This window comes from Corvus kubaryi, unplaced genomic scaffold, assembly GCF_017639235.1.
Source record: "Corvus kubaryi isolate FWS band 111438036 unplaced genomic scaffold, C.kubaryi_AGA036_p1.0 71, whole genome shotgun sequence".
In the NCBI taxonomy this organism is placed as follows: domain Eukaryota; kingdom Metazoa; phylum Chordata; class Aves; order Passeriformes; family Corvidae; genus Corvus; species Corvus kubaryi.
The window spans coordinates 11,262,950-11,285,761 of NW_024582059.1; the positions used below are offsets into that span (position 1 = coordinate 11,262,950).

Sequence of the window (22,812 nt, forward strand, 5' to 3'; positions counted from 1 at the left end):
ACAGAAAGTGGTGTTTTGACTTCCAGGCTCTCATGCTTCCATGCAACCCCGTGATCAACATCCTTATTGCTAGCAGTCTGCAGTTGCTCTTTAGTCTAGAGCCCAGAGACACCTAAAGCAAAGAGAAGACTGGCATTTGTGTCTTCTTGAGCCCAGGCTCCTTCAATAACAGGATTTGCAAGCCCACTGTTATTTGTTATTATTGAAATGACAGTTTTACTGGAAATCCCAACTGGTTGTGCCAGGTCTGCATAAGGTTGCACAGGCAAAGGACATGAAGGTTGTCTTCTACTGGGAAGGTGAATTGTGTGCCTGGGTACATAAGTACGGAACCCTGTCATGTGCATATACACTCAGGGTACATGCCCAAATCCCTCAGTCCCAGCAGACTGAAGGACAGATGATTCTGACACGCTGGAACAGCTCATCAGTTTGTACAAGGCAGTGGTTTCAGGAGCTAGGAGTTGGGTTGTTGGCCTTTTTCTGCTGGAGGAATAGGAGATAAGCCCTTTGAGAGCACCAGAGGAAGTCAGTAAGGGTGCTTCATATTGTGTAACAATATTTTGGAACAGGACTTGTATTATTTTTCATGAAATACAACTTGTAGGAGGAAAAGGCTGCTTTAAAATTGCACAGTGGCAATGGCACATGTAGATGTCTCTCATTTGGATTGAAAACCAGTACAATTATGCCTAATCAAGGTTTATAAATGCAGGGTATGTAGATTTCAGTTCAGACATCCATGCTTGTCAAGGTAGGGAAGTGCTCACTATCCAAACAAGCTTAACACTCACCTTCGGTTAACAACCCTATTATTACAAGTGAAACATTTAACCTTCCTGGTCCTGGATTAAATTAAGCTGATCTTGAAGGGCAGTTCTAGGTTCTTGTCTTCTGTGACTGTGTGATTATGTTGCGTTCCCATGCCTCTAGGCTTCCCCTGGAAAAACACAAGTTCCAATGTGCATCTATGCTCTCTCTCTCTGTGGTATCCCCTTCTTCTGCCAGTGCCTCCCACCTCACAGCTGTAAACACCTGCCCCCCCTTTTTTCAATACGTCTGACATCCTCCCTTGGTATCAGACCAGTGACAGAGCTGTGCTATGGTGCCCTTTCTCTACGTGACCATTTCCTTCATTATTTTCAAAAAAATGAATTTGTCTTTTTCAGGAACTAGCTGTAGTCTTAGTTCTGTTGTAAATAATGGGAGATAAATACTCTCAAAATCGCTACCTAACAGTGAGTAAATTATTAGTTTTGTCCCTTTCAGAGCAATTATGGGCATTTGGTAAGATGGCAATTCTACATTAAATTCTCTATGGTACAAGCATGTGCTCATGCTGGAAAAAAAAAAGCTCAAAGTTAAAAAGAATCACTGGAAAAATACTAAAAGGTTTCCTCCCTTCCCTTGTGCCCATCTTCTGTGTGCTATTTCTGTGAGCCTCTGGCTATTCCTGACTGCAGAGTATCTAGGCAAACCACAGCTTGTATTTATCTTGAGTACCACTGGTATGAATACTCTTGGAGATCCCGTACTGCAGATTGCAATGGAAGCTAAATATCCAGGGTCCCAGGTGGACTGGCACAAAATGTACTGAAGGCAAACCTGTCACTTTTTCATCACTTTTATTATCCAAGCCATGAAGATTAAAGTGGCTCAGTGCCTGCAAATACAGTTCAAATTGTGTCGTAGACCCAGATTAAACTCAAAGGGAAGCATAATGCACCCATTTTATTCAATAACGAGAAAGAAATGCTCTGACACCCACAGGCCAAATTTCTTGAAGGGTTCATTTTAAAATAAACCCATCTATTAACCAGTTTATTTGCATTGTCTCAGAGAAAAATGGTTCTTTGATCAAAGGCATAATCAATGGAAGGTCAAGTGTCTTCCTGCTGGAAGTGTAAATAGTTTTTTGTGCCTGTGCCTACATGTGGTTTTGGGAAGACATCTTGTGGATATGTAGCCATGGCTTTAAGGTGGAGCTGTTCTAGATGCAGCATGAATGCAGTGAAAAGTCGTCTTTGTCCCTTCAGGACTTGAAAATATTAAAGGGTAAAATAAGGGTGGAAAGAATAAAGATTATTGCTATGATCATATGGACTGAACGGCTTGCCCGTGCATGTTCAAGTTGTCTGTAGGACAGCTGGGACTGACCCTTTAAGCCCTGCGTACACATTTGTCACACAGTTTCCTTCTCAGGACTTTGCCACTGGGTTTATGTTGTTTTGGGCTGAACTTATTTCCCATCTGAGATGTTAAATCTTCCTTTCCACACCTGGCAGGAGCATACTTTGTGTTGTCCTCACCTAGGATGTTGAGAGCACAGGGAAAGCCAGTACAGTGCAAAAGTCTTGCTCTCCCGTGTGACTGGCTCGTCTTGCACAGAGAATTGAGTTGTCACTGCAGTGTGGGACACAGCTGTTGGTAGCTGTAATACAGCATGCCTGCAGATTTCCTGACAAAATTGGTACAGTCAGCACACAGTATGCTTTACAGCAATGGTAATCAAATGTTCCATAATGATGTACGATTGAAAAAATAGTGCTGGCACTCCTGGCCCCGCTCTCACAGGTTCTTCATATTAATAGACAGCTTTACCAATTTTCCCTCTTCATCGGGGGGAAATCCATCCAGGCAGCTGGGCTGCATTTAGTTTTGCAAACCTCAGGGCATACTCAGCTTGCTCTGGAGCGACAGGACCAGCAGCGCCATACATTTGTGGGAATTTGCCTGAATCATTTCTGAAGCACACCATGCACTGGTCAGGCTGTAATGGGGCGTGCTGAGAGCTCAGCACCACTCACAGTGGGCACCTGCCTGTGAGGATGTGTGAAATAGCAGCATCTGCGGCTGGCATGTGATTTGGGGAGCGCATGAAGACCATCCTCAGTGTTCCCTGCTTCTGTCAAATTCTGCAGGAGCTGTTCTCAACACGGCTACTGGAAAGAAAAATAATAGGCAGCTCACAGGCTGTGTTGTTATTATTCAGCTGGTATTGACTGGCAGTACCAGGACGCTGCAGAACTGCCTTTCTCTAGCTGTCAGCTGATCAGCTGTGACAGCCCTAATAATGGTTATGTCAGGAGGCAAGTAAAGAGATGCCACAAATGGATTGCACGTGTATAATAGCTTCAAAAACAAATCTGTTAATAAAAGGAGACGATAAAATTGACAGGAAGAAATGGCTTATTGCATGCTAATTTTCTCCAGCTTTCATATTCCCTCTCTCTCTTTTTTTTTTTTTTTTTTTAATTCAATTGGGTCACTTCTGTGGAGAATCGTGGTCAGAAAATTGAATATGGGGAGGAATTCTATACAATGAATAATTACAATGATGTGTTATTCCCAACAAGGATCAAGTTCAGGCAGATGGATTTGGCAGAAGAGCTGTTGGCTATCTGATGGCTTTTTCAGTTTACATTTACCCTGTTGTGGTACTTTGAGTTTTTAGGCAAAGGAGAATGTAAATGGGCTGGCCTGAAAAACATAAAATCTCTTAGCCTGTGCCTTCAAAGGTTCTGAGATATGGTTGCACCTGCATCATCCCTCTAGAGGAAACAGAAGATGCTGCAAATTCTGTTCACAGAAATGGCAAAACCCACAACAGATGAAAAGGACTTTATTTGCTTGGTTCACAACCTACCTAGATCTATGTGGGTGTTCCTGAATTAAAATGCTTTGCCTTTTGCACTGCCTCAGTTAAATTGCTAGTGTACCTAAGCAGGGGTATTTACAGAGTGTGTAACACTTATTGTTATATGTATCTGAGCAGTGGAAACCTGAGTCATCCCAGAAATAAGATAAGGGAGCCCTGTAGCAGAGAAATGAGTGAATATAGCTGATGAGACAATAAGGCTAGAAGTAAATAATTTGAGAAAATTGGACCAAATAATGGGATCAATGCTAAGCTTGATGAAGGCAATAGTTTTCACGTGACATTAGTGGAAGCAGCTGCAAGACTTATAAATACAAGCTCAAGAATGCCCACTTCAGTGCAAGTTCTTATTTTTAAGAGAACATTCAGTTATTTTTTTCTAAAGAAAAGCATCTCTTTATCTATGTATGGGTGAATATATCTATACTGCCCTTATGTATTTAGACCCCCCCAAAGTCTCTAAGGTGTCAGCTGTAATGTGAGTTGTTCTGGCTGCAGGAACAGATGGAAGCCCTTCTGAACTGGGTACTATAATGATGCTGATGTGCAAATCAAAATTTTGTGTACCCTGCAGTATTTTGTCGATAAAGTCAGTGTATATGCACTGGGATCTAGATGTTCAGGTAGTTTTATGAACTTAGTTGACAGACATTCATTAAGTTCAGAGTTACAGTCCGAGGTATAGTCTGACCTGGAGAGTGTAGGTGAAAACAACCAACTGGAAATTAGCTGTTTGGAAGAGGTACAGACAGCAGTATGGTTTATTTTTTGGTCTGACATTGCTTATTGTGAAATTGAATGATACCTGAGAGTTTTGACCTTAATTTGTGCTCGTGCTGGCTTTCTAATGAACTGTTTTCTGTTGCATGAATTTCAGCATCCAGATTGGTCACCATTTGTGGCCTCAGCAGAGAGCCCAGAAGTTAGATTGCTTCACACATAAGGTTTGGTCTTTCAAAGCAGTCTAGTAAAGCTAGACAAACTGCTTTCAAGGAATAATTGACTCTAAATTCTCTAGCCTATGAGAAAAATCTCAACTCAAAGTGACAACCCCTATCCCCAGAAAAGTTTGTCTAAGTGATGACTAGGGCTAATTTAGAAGACTGAAGACTAGACTGAGATTTCAGAAGGGTGGGCTTGACGCCTGGTTCAATCAGTTCTGAGTCTGACAGGGTCTTCATGCTGTAAAAAAAAAAAATAAGGAAGATTTTGTCTTCAAGATGCAGGAGACCACTGCTGACAAGGAAGTGGATAGGTTTTCTGCCAGGTGTGCAGGTTTACTGCACACTTGCAGAAAGTCCTCAATTGTGTGCGTTTTGGGGTATTGAAGCAACCTCCCTAGCAATTTCTCTAGTACTTACTTAATGCTACAAATACAAATTTCAAAAAAGGTACCTGGGCAACAGTTATTTTCAGGTTTGTAGGAGATATTACAAATGGCAAATGATAAGAGCAGTAATACAACCAGGGAAAGTGGACAAATATGAAGAAAAATTTGAACAATATTCTTTACTGTTATTCATTTAACAAAGAGAAGACTTGTTTCATAGATGACTCCTGTGATCTGTGCTAAGATAGTTCATGGCATCATCAGTTTTCACTCTTTTCCTTGAGCTGTTCAGGGATGTAGCATTTACAGTACATTATTTAAATACAATGCATGCTTCATATTTATGCTTCCCTTAATTAAGCATTCTGCTCTGTGGTTTGGGGTTCAGGAGAGCAGTCACTGCATGAGCTCTCTCTGCTCGAGCAGTGAAGAGCAAGTTGCTGTACATGACGGCATTTCATCTCTGTATGGCTGGGGACAGTAATGCACGAGCAGCAGGCGAAGGCATTAATCTCCTCAGCTATCCAGAAATGAACTGTCATGTACAGCAACTTGTTCTCTGCTCTTGCTGCTACCCCGTCCCCTCTCCTTCTGCACCCAAGATCACCTTTGCATACATTAAGCAAGTTCTTGGGATAATGGCAGTTTTCCTCCTAGGAGCAGTAGACTGGGGCAATATGAAGCCAGGAGGTGCTGCAGTCTGCAGGGCCAGGCAGTGGTGATGGTTGTAGCAAGTACAGAGGTGCTGGAGATGGCACAGGATATCTGCTTTCCAAGCCTGCAGGTCACAGGTTTGAGAGATGCTGTGCTGGAGATCCTCAGGAGTTGAAGGAAGCTGACATGTGTGGGGTGATGGAGAAACAGACTGGTGATTTGCTCTCTCTGAAGCATTAGAGTGCATCCCCAGTACCTTGGCCCATTTGCTCCCTGGCTTTTGTGTAAAAGAGTCTTTTCCTAGTTGACTTCCAATCTGTTTGAGTTTCTGCTCTCCTGGACAGAGCATAAACTGTCTTATATGGGAAGGAGGATCCTGGAAGAGAACAAGTCACTTAAAAACCAGGCCCTGCTGTGAGTAAATTTTGCAGAGCACTGTAAGTTCAGCATATTGGCAGAGATTAATGGAACAGTTGGGCATTTTTTGAAGGGGGGAGGCAAATTCAGGCAAATTACAGTGGTGGAAAGTACTGTGCTCTGTTTAGTGTCAGTAGGGTGACAGTGTACTACATGTTTTCCAGGAGTAGTTACAGCAGAAGTAGGCTTGGGAAAGAAGCAACTCAGCTTATAGAGATCTTGTTCATTAACAGAAAGCTACAGCCCAGATTCCTGAGGCAAAATGCTCACAGTCGTGCTCAGATGATGCCTGCTTTCAGCTGTGTGTGAGTGTGTAACTGTGTGTGAGTGAGCATTTTGTGTGAGAGAGCAAAATGCTGATAGTCTTGCTCACACAGTACGTGTTTTCAGCTGTGCTATAATGTGTTTTGGCATCAGCACCGAGTACAGTGGGAATCCAACCAAAACACACCCCTCGCTTTAAGTATTACTAACAAGCTTCTGAGGTTTCTTCCATACAATTGCTACCCAAATGCACAGCTGCTGTTTTATTTTAGATATTAATTTGCTTATGTGCTGTGATTTTGCCACTTAAAAGGAAATGTGGCTTGGAGAATTAAATGGAACCATTGCAAATGACCTTTTTGGTGAAAACCTCCACTTACTGTGGCTAGAAATTAATTTTATGTGTTTTATCTCCCTTATGCCCCAACCCTAGTGCAATCACAGAATGTGACCTTCTACTATATATTTAGATATGTTTGATTTAATATTACTGTGGTTTCCTGGTCACAAATTGATAACCTGCTGAATGAGGCTACCTAACTACTACCTAATCCAGTTTTGCCAAATGAAGAGCAGAAAAAGCTGTTTAAACTAACTGGAGAACCACTTTAAACTATTGTCTTTGGTTAGACACCAAAACAAAGCAGGACCACCTCTTGCTTTATTGTAGAATGTTATTACTATTGCACGGACAAGAGGATTTTGCTTGAATGTGGATAAATTAGATCTGTTGTTAATTATTCTGAGAGTTTAAAAGTAGATCCAGCTTTTTAGTTTTGATGTTGGCTTTTGTGAGGCCTCTGTCCCCAGTCATTCTGTCTCCACTTACTGGCCATTAATCTTTATCCATTTGTAACAACATAAGGAGATTCCGGACCAGTCAGGTTTGCTGTACTTGAAAAAAAAAAAAAAAAAAAGAATGGGAGGGATGTGGTTTTAAAAAAAAAAAATTAAAAAGCATAGAGAGCCTAGAGGCAAGAAAGTAGATAAAAATGGGAGGAGAAAAGACATGACAGAAAACTTAAGAAAAGGGATGAAGAAAGAAATGAGAAAACTGAAGTGGAATTTAAATACGTATGTCTTATGCTAAAATCAGAGAGATAGCTTAGGTGTGTGTTTCTGTAGTGATGGTGTTTGTGATTAGAACTCAACAGTTTCATCTGGGGCTGGATATCAGTTTCCTCACAAAGGCTGGGGATGATGGAGAGGGAGATTAGAGCACTGATTCATTGCTCCCTAGCTTTGAGCTGACTTGCTGAGGAGTGCTGAATAAATAAATATGATACAGCAGCACAAAACATGCCCAGTAAAGCCTACAACTTAATTGCATTTCCATTCTTCCTCTCCAGTGTTTCTTTATGTTTTGGATTCATTCATTAACACTGCTGTTCTGTCTTTTTCAATGCAGATCTGTATTTTAAAAATCAAAACCAAAAGAATCTATTTGCTTCTTGTTGGGGCCAAGGCTGTAGCACAGGCAGCACACTTGCTTGTGCTGAGGGAGTTGAAACCTCAGAGATTTACAGTTTTTGGACTAGACTGAGATACAGAAAAATGCAATTTCTTGGAATAATCTGCACCATTGCTGAATGATACCACTTTCTTAGGCACAAGGGAGTCAACAAAGGTATAAATGCCCCTGTGTCCCAATCCAGGCAGTGCAGATTAAAGAGACAGTTTGGCTAAATGCTGTTATCCTGCATGCTGTGCAGTGTGTTATCTCCTGTGGCATCTGCAAGACAGAGGTGGATGTGTCTCAGTGTTTGTTATCCCTGCTGCTAGAGGCTGTTGAGCCAGAGACACTCCAAGCCGCCCTTTCCCTCCGTTTCTGCTGTGTACTTTCAGCTACTGAAACACAGTACTGTTATTATCTGACCTGTGGGGCGAGTTTCAGAGTGCTCCTGATTTTGTCCAAACCAATTCACAGCACCGTTGAGAAACAGCAATGTAACTTGGTAGCTTTTGTTTTACAGGATCTGAAGCCCCAGTTCCAGTGGCATTTTCTGTTGACATCATGTTATCAGAAGGTAGCAGTTCCTCTAGGATGCTTACATTAAAAATGGATGTAGCAGACAAGGAACTAAACAGAGATAAGGGAGGGAAGCAAGTCAGTGTGTGATCCATAGATTCAGGGGTTAAACTTCAGCTGCTGGTCTCCAAACATTTACACTGTCTTTTCATAAAACTTCAGTGCGGGATCTGTTCTCAGCACTTTCTGGGGATTTCTCGACCTCAGCTGTCGTTTCCAGTCATAACTTTGATCACTGAGTATTCAGAAGACTTCCTTTCCTTTTTTTTCCCCCTCCTTTTTCTTGATAGTGTCCATGGAGAGAGCTTGAAAATATTTGGAGGCAAAGGGTAGGGTGCTGCCTGGGAAGGGTGACCATGCACTTTGCAGGTACAGGAGTTTTACCAGCTGGGATTCAGAAGTCTGATGGCACATGTCAGAGCTTCCCATAGGCACTGCACGTTTGCTCTCTGGTCACAACAACTTCTGTTTGAGCTGTCCTGGGTGCTCCTGATGTTGGAAAGGGTGATAGTTCACAGACACTTAAGCTAAAGTTTGAGTTGGAAGCACACCAAAGCCAGGAGACTGCTGTGTCAGGCTTCTCTTTGAATGTTAAGATTTTATTGGTTTGTAATTGCTAGAGAGCTTGTGAGTAAGAAATCAGCAGGACTTAAGAAACGAGTGTGAATGAAATTAGCCACTGCAGGGGAAAATTTCCAGTTTGTAACCAATTTCTGAAAGAACTGTGTGGATGCAGACTGTTTCTGTAACTCAAATGAGAGGGACTGTAGTGCAGTTTCCCCTCGTGGGCCCTGTCCATCATAGCTTCCAGCTTTAGAAAATGATAGGCTGGATGTTAATCCCAATGAACTTGCAGCATTCTCCTTCTGTCATCCTTCCTTTGCTGAGTCTACTCAGCAAGGGTAGAGTGGCAAGAGGAGAGGATATGTTCATGTGCAAATAAACATGTGCTCAATGAGATACACCATCCACAGGCTCTGAATGGAGGACGATAGCTGATTAAATTGTCCTGTATGTTTCCAAAGTAAATAAACCTTTTTTGCTTTCATTTTCCCTCAGAGGGAGGAATGCCTTTGATTATTTTGTATTAAGATTTGGTTGAACAGCTCATTATTAGCTTTATTAGTATATGTAGTACACACAATCTGTTGGTGTTTTCATGATGGAAACTATAATATTCAAGTGAACCGGAGTTTTTCATCTGCTTACAAAGTCTCATGTATTGACAAAATCAATTGCTAGTCAAAATAAATAAATAAATGTCTGAGTCGTATTTCTGATGCTAGGCAATAATCTGTGTTTTTCCATCTGGCTCTGTAAATACCTGGGTGCTTAATTCAGTAGGAAGATATTTTATCTTTTCTATTCTTTCTCTACTTCTTTTAAGGATTTTTCCCCTTTTCCACATCTGGTGTTCAGATTCCCAAGTTCCCCCCTTCCTTTCCCCTTCTCCCCAGAAGCTCATGCGTAGAATCTAGCTAATGGATTTCTAATTCAATTTGGACTTCTGCTGGGATAAATCAGCCTCATACGAAATCATTTATGGTTCTTGAAAAATTTGCTGGGGATGAAATTAGGTAACCAGCACCAGGCAAATACTAATTTCATTAAGATCCATGAAAAGAAGTAGCGAGTATGTAGATATTCATGAGGACTAATGTTAGTCTCAGGACAGCAGGATTCCCCTAGCCCCCAGAGAGAGCCCTTCAGAGCACCCAAGGCCAGCACCCAATCCATCGATGCAAAGGGAGACCAGTGGCAAACTTTGCATCAGCTTTAGGATAGGCAGACTTCGTTCCCTGGTCATTTTATAAACACAGATTTGTTTGTGATCCTTTGTGTAACTGTTGGCTCTTTAGCAAATCGTGCTGGCAGGTATTTCAGAGAAATTTTGAAGGAAGCATCTGAGTCCAGAGCTGTTTGCTCAGTTTGAAGGTAGTGAACAAAGAGTGCTACCTATTAAGCTCCTACATCCATTTTGCAGAGGGGACCCTGAACCTGACAAATCAGATTTCCCCAAGGTTACACAAGAATATATCCCCTGGGTCTCAGCTCAACACCTTAACCAGGTGGCCGTGCGACTGAGCTATTATTAGGTGTGGTCAAGTGTCCTGCGTTTTTCTGAGATGGAGTGATCCTGCTAACTAGATTAACTATACACTTCAGATAGCTCATGAAATCAGGATCCATAACATCCCACTAGATCTCAGTTTTATTAATCATGTGATTCTGGATCATCTCTTTTTGATGAAACAAAAATGCTTTCATTGAAAGCGCTACAAAACTGGGAGCAAAGCTCTCCTGCAGTTTTAAAAATGGGAAAAGTAAGGATAAAAATAACCATTCTTGCTAGAAACAAAGGGTTGACATTTTGACCCTAACATACTGATGCAAGAAGCAAGCTTAATTATTAATATGAAACAACATAAAAGGCAGAGAAAGTATATGTAAAGTGCCACGTTCATTTACAGATCCTCACTCAAGGTAGCAGTATAGAGCTCCTTTTGTTGTGCCAAATGCATTGCACACAGATTTCTTTCTATTAAACAAACTTGTGCTGTGTAATATGATTTGCCACTGGCCATAAATCCATCTGACTGCGGCTGATGGCTCTAGCCTGAGCTCTGTCGTTGTTTCCAGTACATGATAGAGACTTAAGAGCGTGAGAAAAGGTGGGATCAGTTTTTCATTTGGTTATCATGTTTGGGACACCATGTTCGGACTGTTGACATAGCAGTCAGATAAAGGATCTGAGTCTGAACTTCTAATTCTAAAAATGTGTACAGAGTCAATTATCCTTGGATTTTCCCTGAATTGTATGCTTTGGACTATACCCAGGAAACTTGTTTCCAGTATGTGTTGAGAATATATTTTATGTCCTGTAAAATGCATTCTACCATCTAACTACAAAGGTTGTCATGTCTTGTAAAAGGATATTTTTTTGTATTATTGTAACAGGCACTTTCTTTCATGTTCATGTAAATATGGCAGGCTCTGTCCTGTGTGACAAAGAGTGCCTGAAGGGAACTTGAGAATGAATAGGTTTAACAAAAAGTATTTTAGCCTAAGCCTTGTCCATCTTTAATTAGTTATCAGGGTTAAAGGAGGGGTCAAGAGCCTGGAGGTGCTTCAGGACTAATGTGTCAAAGGGAAGTGAAGCCTAACACTGAAGAGGAAATGATGCTCCTCAGAGGTTTCATAATTTCTGACCTTGTGTCAACCATTACGACCACTAATGGCAGCTGGGGCAGAAATGTTTCAAGTTAGACTTTGCTTTGCAGGTGGTTAGGAGGGGATCCCATGCCATCACACAGACCCATCACAAGCTAGAATCCCAAATGAAAAATGCTTAAGACGGACAACACCAAACCTTGTGGGCTGACACTGAAGTTTCTCTGCTGTTCATATGTTGCATCTGTATCAGAGAAGACACAACTAGCAACAATAGGCTTGAACTCTACAAGCACAACCATATCTAACAGGAGCTGTGTTAATTTTCCAAGCAGATTAAACACCTGTAGCTCCCACTTGCAGAATACGGTGTGTGTGCTCGGCTAAGTAACACTTGCACGTTATTCTCTGTGAGTTCGTTACATGATGGAGTAAGGAGATGGAGTTGTGGACAAAGTTGTGGAGATAGTCTGTAACCCACTTTTTTTTTTAAAGCATGAATATTTTATTATTTTTGAACAAATCATACATTAACAGACTAGTTTAGGTGAGAAAGACCTCTAAGATCATAGAGTCCAGCTGTTAAGCCACCACTGCCAAATCCACCACTAAACCATGTTGCTAAGTGCCACATCTACATGTCTTTTAAATATCTCCAGGGATGGTGACTCAACCACTTCTCTGTGCTTGGCAACCCTGGAAGTAGAAGGAGCGAGCAATCTTCCACAGGATAATCACCATGAAATGTCACTGATGTCATCTGCTGCTTGTCAAGCACTTTATTTTCAAGTGCTGTCCTTTTGAGAGCCATGGCACAGTAACTGAGCCAACCTTATCCAGTAGCTCTGTACAAGCCCAAGGAGTTTGCATCAGAAGTAATGAATATTTTGCAAAGAGGGATGTGACTCAGCAAAGAAACAGAGCCTTTGCCTCTTCACTTTACATTTCACGCTGTCAGTGCTCATAAGTCAGCCTCACCCCCTGATGATTTGCCTCCAGCCTTTTTTATCTATTTATATGGTTAGGCCGACTCACAGGAAGTAGTGCTTGCAGATTATTGCATTAAGTTTCTTATATTGAGAACAAGTCTCATAAACCTTGTTGCTCAAAGAACAGCTTGGTGCTATTCATGTGCACCAACAGAAAGTATTTTCAATTGCCTTGCATGAAATCTTACCATGTTCTGGCATTTTCCTACGCTGAGTCCAATGCTGATGAGTACCTGAACCATCTCTTGCATGTTTAGGCAGCAGCTGGTAGTCTGACAGAGTTTGTCTCAGGGCAATGGTAACATTCTGGATACAGAACCTTAAATGTCATGTCTACATATATACCTGCAGGTTTTGTCTTGAACTAGCAGTGGGATGTATAAAAAATTTCTCTGTGTTACAGAGCACTAGGAGTTTTGTTTTCAATTTTCCTCTCATTTGGTTGATGTTAAATTTTCAAGAGAAGCAGAAACTTTAATTATAATTATGAATTAAACAAACTGGGGGAAGATGCCTTTTTCCCCCAACAGTAAGATGTAACTTGCAAAACTCTTTATAAAGGTGGTACAGTCAGTGTTTCCCTCATCTAAGTGTGATTCTCCTTTTCCTTACGCTGGTGCAAATCAGATTAAACTCCACTGGAATTAGTTGTTGGGTAACAGCAGTGCAGTTTACCAGGGTAAGCCAGGCAAGATGTACTCCGAGCACCGGGCTGAGAGGAGATGGTGCCGTCAAAGCAGGGGTGATGGAGAGCACACTGAGTGCTATAGGCAGCGTGGTTGCACAGTGTCCACATTGCCTGTGGCTGAGTGATAACCATTTATTCTTTCATCTTCTTCTGCCCTTGGCTTTATATCTGAGCATGCAGCATTCACATAAGATAGGAGCACAAAGAGAAAGACACAACCGGAGAGGGCTCCACTACTCACAGGGCTCCCAAGGGGGTGCACCAGCAGCCACTCAGTTGGCTGCATTCTTTGTGAAACCTCCCTGCCTTTGAGCTTTTTCCCAGTCCCCCAGTCTAATGGCAGACTGTGCACTGCTGTTAAAAGGGAAAGCATGGTGCTTTCTTCTCCCCTTCAGCTCTTCACAGCTTTCTGAGAAAGGCTGGTTGGGGTATGGTGGACATAGCAAGCACGTTTACTGTATTAGGTATTGCTAGGCTTACTCATTTAGGATGGTCTGTATAGTAGGCCTGTCTCCAAATAACAGAAACCTCCTTCCTGGGCTCTTTAGTTGAGCCAATAATCCAGTATTTCAGATGTCTGAGATGCCCATTTCCTGGGTTTTTGAAAGGCCTCCAGGTTGGTGCCTGTGGCTGACCATGGATCAAGTATTGATTCCTGTGCTGCTGTGAAAGTTCCTTTTTTGCTAGGGGTACAGAAGGATAGGAAAGGATGCATCTGGCTTTTCTTTGATGTTCCTGTGTTTGAGGGGGAGACTTTTGCCCAGTAGCCTTCTGATGTGTAGCCACTCAGTGGATATGTTCTTCATTCTTTAAGTGCATGCAAAGCTTGGGTTTGACCTCCTGGGGATGTGTTGTTACGCTGAGATGTGCTAGGAGCGTCTTCACTGAGCTACTGCAGGTGCAGGGAAAGTTAATTCCTCTTTGTGGTCTTTATTTATTCTGTTTCTGGACTGAAGTCACCCAAAAAAGATGAACATTGCATGCCCCATCGATTTCTCTGTCACTTCTCCCAGACTGTGCCTGTACTCTGCCTTCCCTGACAAAAAGAGCATTTAATTTTGTGGGTGGTCAGTAAATTTGAGTCAGAAATTCCCTTGGCCTTGCTCCCAGGAGGGTCCAGCAAAGTTCAGCAAGCATCTGGTTTGTGGGCTGCTGCAAAACCAAGCCTCATCTTTAGGCACATAAAGGCCTGCAAGTGAATACTGCTACAAGCAAGCGGATGCCAGCCTCTGAGGCTGGCCAAAATATTTTGCTGTTGCAAAATTACGGTCTTCCTGAGCTGTTTGGGGATACCTTCCCCTTTTGAAGTGCTGAAGAATAAGGAGTGAATGCCTTATTGCATGCTCACCTTGCAGTCACCCACAGGCAGGGCTGACAGAAGGTAAGGGCTGAGAAAGCCACTCTCCTTCTCCCCAGGTCAAGGCAGGAAAATGTGCTTTCTCTTTCAGGGCACAGGCTACACTTTGCTGTGCCCATTCTCTGTCCTTGTGTGGTCTCCAGGGCTGAGGCAGGGTTGAGAGGGCCTTTTGGTATGGAAACTATTCATAAATGATTCTTAGAAAAAGTCCTGTTTTCTCCCAATTTTTATTCGGCTTGGCCTTATGTTGGATTCACAGCTCCATGGTGTTACAGTCCTGTAAGGTGGAGGCAGGCTCTGTGGCATACAGTATTTTTTGCTTCCTTGCTTCCCATTTGGTGGCACTGCATGCCCTTCCTAGGAGGATAGAAAACCCTGCAACTAAAGGGCTTCCAGCCGAGCAATTTTCCTTTCCTGAAAGAGTGTGCACTGTAATCCAAACCCTTGCCTCCATCCTGATAAGCTGTCTGGCTGAGCTAGCACCTGCTGTTAATTTCACAGTAAACAGTACTTGTTGCTCTAGAAAGCTTTTTAATCATAACATTAAAACCTGAACAGAAATCCCATCCATACAGTGAACTCCAGCTGCCTTTCTTGCAACACTCAGGGAATGATCATGCCAAGTGATGGGCATCCAAATGCAAATAGAATTAACTTTGCAGCCATTCATTTTAAATTGCTCTTGAATCATTCTGAAGTAAATTCCATTTGAGAAGAATTTGCTTCAGGTCTCACATGAAGAGATAATGGTCCAATATATTATCATCTAAGCAATAATAGTTCAAGTCTCGCAGTTCAGATACGTACTGAGTTATATGCTGGGTTGATGGGAATTAAAGCTTCATATATAGTAATAAAACTAGTGATCTAGAGATGAATAGATTGGTGTACGGAGCACAATATTTTCCTGCCACAGATTAGAGCAGGGATACTAATCCATAAAAGGGGAAATATACCATTAAATCTCTTTTCACTTGTTATGCATGGAGAGATATAACATGTACAGTTTTAGAGGCAAATGCATGAAAAGAATAAACACCTTTCCTAACATCAAAAGGTTCCTGACTTAGGCAAAGATTTGTTTTACCTTAAAAGAAAACTGAACTAAAATTAAGCTAAAACTCGTATATGTGACAGCCCATGCCAGATTGTCTTAATGCTGATTTCAGTGGCATTTCCCCCGTTCCTATAGATTGGAATTTGACCTTCCTTTTAAAAAGCAGAGTTGCCAGATACTACAGAAGGCAAATAAAAAAGTGTATCTGTATTTGGGCCAGCAACTAAAATAAAAATTCCAAACGAAGTTTATATATTGAAGTGGTTTTTAAAAAAATTATTTTCTTAATATGAATGAATTGCATGACTGGAACCAGTTTAGCAGTACCATTAATCAGGTCTTTTGTCTTGCTAATATAAATCAGTCAATAACAACAGATGGGCTGTACACTTTATTATGTGAAAATAAAGATGAATGTGGCATACTGCAGAAGTAAATTTGCAGCTCAAAGTTACTGAGCACAGAAGGGGATTTGTTACGACAGGGGAGAACAATGTGTGTCTTGTGTTTGTGTTTGATCAAGGTTGTAAGGGGAACTTGCTGCACATGACATTGTCATAATGACTGGAAATCAAGTATGTGAATTTTTAGTGTTTGTTTGTATCTACACTCCCAGATCACTCCCAAATGGTTTAATTAGCTTTTTTCCTCCAGACAAAAGAAAAAAAATGTCCAACTACTTAGGAGAGTTAAATAAGAGAGTTATAAAGTTTGCTGCTTTGTTGCACCATTGGGAGATGAACATTTTAAATAACCAGCGATAACTGTCAGGAAGACGCAGATCAAAGTCTCAGGCAAGATTTATCCCTTCATATAGCAATGGAGCACATAGTGAGAGGCAACCCCCATCCAAATTATAGAAACTGGCTCAAGAGGCTTCACGGTTATAACAAAATCACCCCTGAAAAATCTAAATCAGAGTTTGGTTTTTGTATGGAGAGAGGAATGTCCTGTGTTTAAGTAGAGCTGGTCAGGAGAAACTAATGGAAGTGTTTATTCAGTTGTCAGAAACTGTGTCCTCATGGAAACATAATTTTGTTAGACTGCTTTGGTGTTACCAGATCTTGTTCTCTAAAGAACTGCAAAAAATCCCAGCACAGTCAAATGTCCTATATTGACATTCTCTGTGTTGGATTTTTAGGAATATTTCGCTATATAATTACACTAATGTTATAATTATTCTTGCATGTTGCTGCGAGCATTACAATGAAAGCACAACAGCATATCACTGTAATTCAAAAAATGAAATGCAAGACTGGGCTCCAAAATGTGTGTTAAGGTTGATGGCTTAAAACCCTGTCCCAGATCAGCAGCTGGATTGGCTGGCTGTCCAAGCTGTGACACAGCTGTGCCTGGTGTGATGTGCAAGCCATCATGAGGGGATTTAAGGTTCTTCCTCCTCAAAAGATTCTCATCCTGAGAAGCAAGTCACAGCCTGGCACAGGGGAACTGGGGCTGCACACCCTGTCTACCTGTCAACCACCATCCTGCCACTTCAGCTGGTGGCAGCTGGTGTGCCTCCATGAGAGGGGAGGGGTGCTTTTTCTCCCTGCAGCACCTGACCCCATCTCTTTGGGAACACCAATGACTTCCTGCTGTGGTTCACACAGGCTGATTAAGCCACCTGTTACCTTTCAGCAGTGAAAAGCAGGAGCAAGGGTCCCTCAGTGCTAGTGGAGGGAGGACTAGCTTTACAGTGGGATTGTTATTTTTTTTTCTGCCAAACCCAGTCGTGGTGATAATCTATATGTTCCTCTTGAGAAACTGCTCTATAAAAAACCGCTATTGTTGCTATTAACAGCAGCATTATGAGGGCAAGGATTGAACGAGCATTCTCAAGTTTAAAAAGAAAAAAAACCCTTAGCTACTATCTTAAATTTTTTTCTGAAACTGACAGTTTTAAATGCCAGTTTCCAGGGACATGGCAGCCTTTGAGCACTATTTGTGCGACAGTTTGTGAATGGTTTCCATCTATATCCCTAACATTTAAGAGTGGTTCAGATGCCTCTTGATAGAAATGAGAAAGAGTGTGGAAAAATAAAGCTGAGCTTTATTATTGCTCAAGAAGAGTAAGGAGGAATCACAGCAAGAAGACAGTAAGAAAACAGGCTTGTACCTGACTGCAGGATGCCAGGTTGGTGGAGAGAAGCAGCTATCACCACAACCAAAATGGGAGACTAGATTGTAATGTGCTGGGCAGTACTTTGAATACATACAAATAATACCTAAACTTTAGAAGTAGTTACCTTCAGAAGGAAAAGCCAAAACCCACAGAGGTTTTCCAGGCTGATTAAAGAAATAATTTTGAAAACAACCTTGTTTCTTTTTTGCAGCTTGCTGATCCCTCCTTTTAGACTTGCTAGTTGTCTTTGATAAGGTGCAGTTAATTGGTCAGGCATTGTCATTATTGCCTTTGATAATGTGCAGAAATTTAGTGCTGAAAATAAATACATTTGTTCTTCCAGTCACCAGAAATTAGTGAAGCAGTACTTGTTTAATTATAAAACATATGTGTGCTTTGTTAGTTTCCATCTGTCTGCTTGCTGATTTGCAATTAAATGACCAGAAGAAAAAGATACGTCCTGTGGCAATTCAGGGGAAATGATTCATCTCTAATGTTTCTGTGTTGTGGATGTCTACAGAGCAGCATGTGGGAGAGGGGAAGAGGGGACGTGTGCATGGAAGGGGATGAGGAATGCCAAAATTCCTCTTGATTCAGTTCAGACGTGTCCCATGGTCATGAAATCACATGAGGACTCCTGCTAACTTACTGTAACTCGTCTTTGTTTTTGGAAAAAAATGGGGAGTAAAATGGAGCAAGGAAGAAATACCTAATGATGAGAGGAAATAGGATAGCAGAAGAAGGAGGCTGGTGTGGTCAGAGTGAAAAGGAAACTGCAGAAATAAAAGGAAGTATGGGAAAATGATAAAAAAATTAAATTTAATTTGAGTCTCTGGAAATGATTAATTGGAGATGGAAATTGAAGTGTTATAGTTGGTCAGAGATTTTCCTTTTGCTAGAAAAATGTCAGGCCTTATTTATTGGCCCTTTTTTCTATCTTTGAGCCAGTTCCCTTTTATTAACTCTCAGGGAGTGATGCATTAGTGAGTCAGGCCTGATACTCCTTATAAAATGAGACACTGAGAAGGACTGGAGTATTTTTAAATTAATATGGGGGGGAGGGGAGAGTAGGAAATAAAAATGAAAAAAAAAAGGTGAACATGTGTTCTCTTCATAAACAGTTTGGGAGATTCACAAAATGATTTACTCTGTAAGGTATTCCCATCACTGATAAAGACATGCAGTTTACCTTCATACAGCATGGATGGGTACAATATTACCTTCTTCCCCTCTCTCCTTCATGTGTCCCTGCTCCTTCTTGTCTTTCTGAAAAGCAGTATCTGGAAGGAGAGTCATGCCCCTTGTAATTCTGGACACGGCCTGCACAGGGAAGTCTCAGGTTCGGGGAGGGAGCCGTCTAGCATTTCATCTTCATGAAGACTGGCAGGGAGGAGATAGCCTGCCAGTATTTTCAGTTGGATGTTCCGAGGTGTTTTATTGATCAGCATCAGCATCCATCACTAGGTATAAGGATAACTGCGTCAGAGGTAGAAAGGGGAGATTGAATGAGGCTTTCAGAACTGCCAGCTTGATGCTGGTGGATCTGTCAGGAGTTGCCCCCCCTTCCTCCCCCCCATCGCTTTGCTGCTCAGAGCCTCTTGGGTGTTCTTGTGCTCTGATGGAAGGTGGGGAGAGAAATGGTGAGAGGGTTATTCTCCGATGAGTTTGGTGCTGTCTGATATGGAAGACTTCCTCTGCCCCTTTGTGATGTAAAAGAGGCTGTAAAAGAGGATTTGTGAAGAGAGAGGGAGAAAGGAAGGTAGACACATTCGGTGTTTTCAGTCTTGCCTCCCACACGATGGATTGTTTTCCTCTTTCTCCAGATTTCATTCATTGACTTTATTCTTTACCAGCAGCACCAGAGAGGTGCTGAGGTTCCTTATCTCAATAGCATGTGTCCGTGTTGGCCCAAAATGTCACCATGTCACAGCTGCCCTGCCCCATGTCCCAGCTCCCACGTCCTCTGTCCTCTCCATAGCAAGACTGCCCAGGCCAATGTACTACAGACAGAGTAAATAAAGCATAGCTTGGCACCTTCATCAGCAGTCTTAGCAGGAGAGTCAGAGTATGAACAAACAGGTGCAGACTGGACTTGCATTTAGTCTTTTGCCCTTAGAGCAGATTTCAAATTGCTTATCTGAAACAAAAGGTGCTATTTCCTATTTGGACCAGCCTCAGCTGCCAGCAGCTATTGCATGCACCTGATTACGCAGTGCGATAAGTCACTATTGAAAATGTGACCTTGAAGCCTCCGAAAGTTTCTATTATTTCTCTTTATGGCTTTGCAGGCAACTCTCCCAAGCTTTAACACAAAGCTTTATTGCTGGTATTGCCAATGATGGTAAAAAAGGACTGATCCCAGACTGTGAATGTGCATATCCCTGTCACATCACAGAGAGGAAAGAAAGCTCAGGATGTAAAGAACAATTTTCTTCTTTGGAAGAAGTCTGGAAACAATAGTGCATCTAAGTTTCAGTTTAGGGATGCTCCTAAGAAAACATTTTATTCAAAAAGTATGCACCTTTTTTAATTTACACAAAGTTTTTTCAAGTGTCTGCCAGCTGAATTTTGGTTCTTTCATTTTCCCTTTACAGATGACGACTTTTTTCATGAGCTTCCAGAAACTTTTCCATCTGATCCTCCAGAGCCATTGCCCCACTTCCTCATCGAACCCGAAGAGGCTTACATTGTGAAGAACAAGCCCGTGAATCTGTACTGCAAAGCAAGCCCAGCCACACAGATCTATTTTAAGTGCAACAGCGAGTGGGTTCATCAGAAGGACCATGTGGTGGACGAGAGAGTAGATGAAACCTCTGGTGAGTTTATGTTACGTCATGAGGGGATGGGAATTAACACCATTAATGTCAAGCCCACTGTTGTAATCAAGCAGCTGTTTCATATGGCAGCTGCTTTTCTTTACTCCCGTTACATCTGTGAATTCTATATCTGGCATTACAACATGTTCCTGTCACAGCACAGAGGTGATGTCTGCATCCAGGGCAGTTGGTGAAACAGAAGTGTAGAGCACCCTGACCACGTCTGAAACCAAAAAACCAGAACTATGCACAAACAAAATGAAATTCCTTTCTTAAGACAGGTCTACTCCCAGTTCACTTCTCCAGTGTCACAAATTCACAGTGGTTGCACTGTGTTGTTGTCGCAGCCCAAGAACCACATTCTCCCCAAAGTGTCAAAGAGCAATTGGGTTGTTACTAGAATGATGTTTTCTTAGGGAGATATGAGAAAAAAAGGAGAACTTTAATCAGTTTTCATCAAGAAAGAAGGAGAAAGGACACCTGGGCACACTTTAGAGCAGTGTACTGATCCAGAGCAAGCACCTGGCTGTTATTCATTGCGCTTCTCTGCCTGCTCCATAGAGCCTGTTAGATGGAGAACTACAGTAGGTTAGCATCCCTCCTCAGTCAATACCAGAAATCCCACCAGCAGTCATGGAAGTAAAACAGGATCCTCATAGCACAAAAAAAAAAATGGGGGAGGTTTTAAAAACTTGAGTAATAAAGCAGTGTTTGGGAAGACTGGTAATCAATAGAGTCTGAGACACATGCAAGGAGAGAAGCAGGACTTATGGCTGTTTTGATGGCTCTGAGAAATAACTGGATACCAAGCAAGAAGGTGCTTTCCATTTGGGAATTACCCCACCACTTGGTCTAATTACTTAGAAAAATAACTCCACCAGATGTCTTGGAAGTCTCTTGTGAACCAGGTTTTATTTGTTTCAGCTCATTTATTTGCACAGAGATCAAAAGCATAAGCTTTTCTTGGTACTCTCACTTGAAAAAGAGAAGGTGGGTGTAGGAAGAAAGGCTGTAGAAAACAAGTCTGTATTAGACTTGGGGCCTGCATATTCATTTGTTAAAATTGGCTTTTCCACAAGTTGACTGCTGGGGAAACACTAAAAAAAAAAAAAAAAAAAATTCATGTTGCTTAATACATCTTCAGGGATTTTTACTCCATGGGGGCCCAAGGGAATGAAGGGCAAACAGAAGGAGAGCTATGACTGGGTTGATTTTTTAAACTTTTGTGAACATCAGCATTTAGAAACACGAAAATTTTTCACTACAGGTGAAATATTCATTCTTTTTTTCTCAAAAATCTCATTGTGGGAAAACTTGGTGACGCCGTAAAGCAAACTACATTCTACAAGTGTAAAAGGCCAATCTCTAAAAGAGATACATCAAAATATTTTAGAGGACAAATACTTTGCATAACAAACAACAACAATTATATGCAAATGAGAACCATATCCAATTAAAGATTAATATAATCTACTGGAGTTGGGTGGGGGGAAGAGGGTGTCAAAGCTGTGCACATCAGGTTATTAGCACAAGAGCCACAAACTTAGTCATACCAATAGCTTGTTAAAACGAAACTGTCATCAAAACCCAAGTATGTCAGTCAGCCTGGTTGTTGCCAGAATATTGGTTAATGCATGTCACAGCGTTTGTGCGCTTTCCTGTAGGCAGATTTGGAATGTAGGGCTCATAGCAACATAATTGGTATAGAAATGGGTAAAGAATTTAATTCAGGTTGTGGTAAAACAGTATTTTCTTTAAAGCAACGGAAGCTCAGGAAAATATATTCGCTGCAGATGAAGCTGTAGAAAAAAATTGCAGGAGACAGTGACTGTGAGGGTTCATTCTGGTGCCCGAAGAAGGAGATACCAGCTTGGCAGCTTGCACCAGTCAGGCTGGCAGAGCCCTTGGACTCTATCACTTTTGATACTATTTTGGTTTCTTTCGCTATTTTTGACTAGCTAGTACAGTTGTAACCTAGGGCACAGCAGTAATGACTGAGCTGCTCAGAGGGTGATGTAAGGATGGCAGTCCAAGCCTACACTGCTGCTGCTGCTGCTGCCTGCAGGCTTGTGGTTAGAGAGGCAGGAGAAATTGCCCACAAACCAGATTAGGTCTAGACTTCACATGGGTAACCTGGGGCTCAAAGGGATCTCACTCACACAGTGTTTCTGCAGGGTCAGTCGTGTAATCCAGCAACTGTGGGAAAACTCTGTGCTTTCTTCTTTCCTGGTATTTTATTGTTCTTCAGTTCTGTTCTGCC

At 41.8% G+C, this 22,812-nt stretch overlaps 1 protein-coding gene across 2 annotated transcripts in view; it reads left to right on the plus strand.

The window, feature by feature from the left end:
- Positions 1-22,812, plus strand: part of UNC5C (unc-5 netrin receptor C) — a 253,828-nt gene that overhangs the window by 138,149 nt on the left and 92,867 nt on the right. For both annotated transcript variants that reach the window (XM_042049631.1, XM_042049632.1), the window contains exon 2: positions 20,331-20,552. In XM_042049631.1, the coding sequence (XP_041905565.1) occupies positions 20,331-20,552 (222 nt within the window). The remainder of the gene's footprint in view (positions 1-20,330; positions 20,553-22,812) is intronic.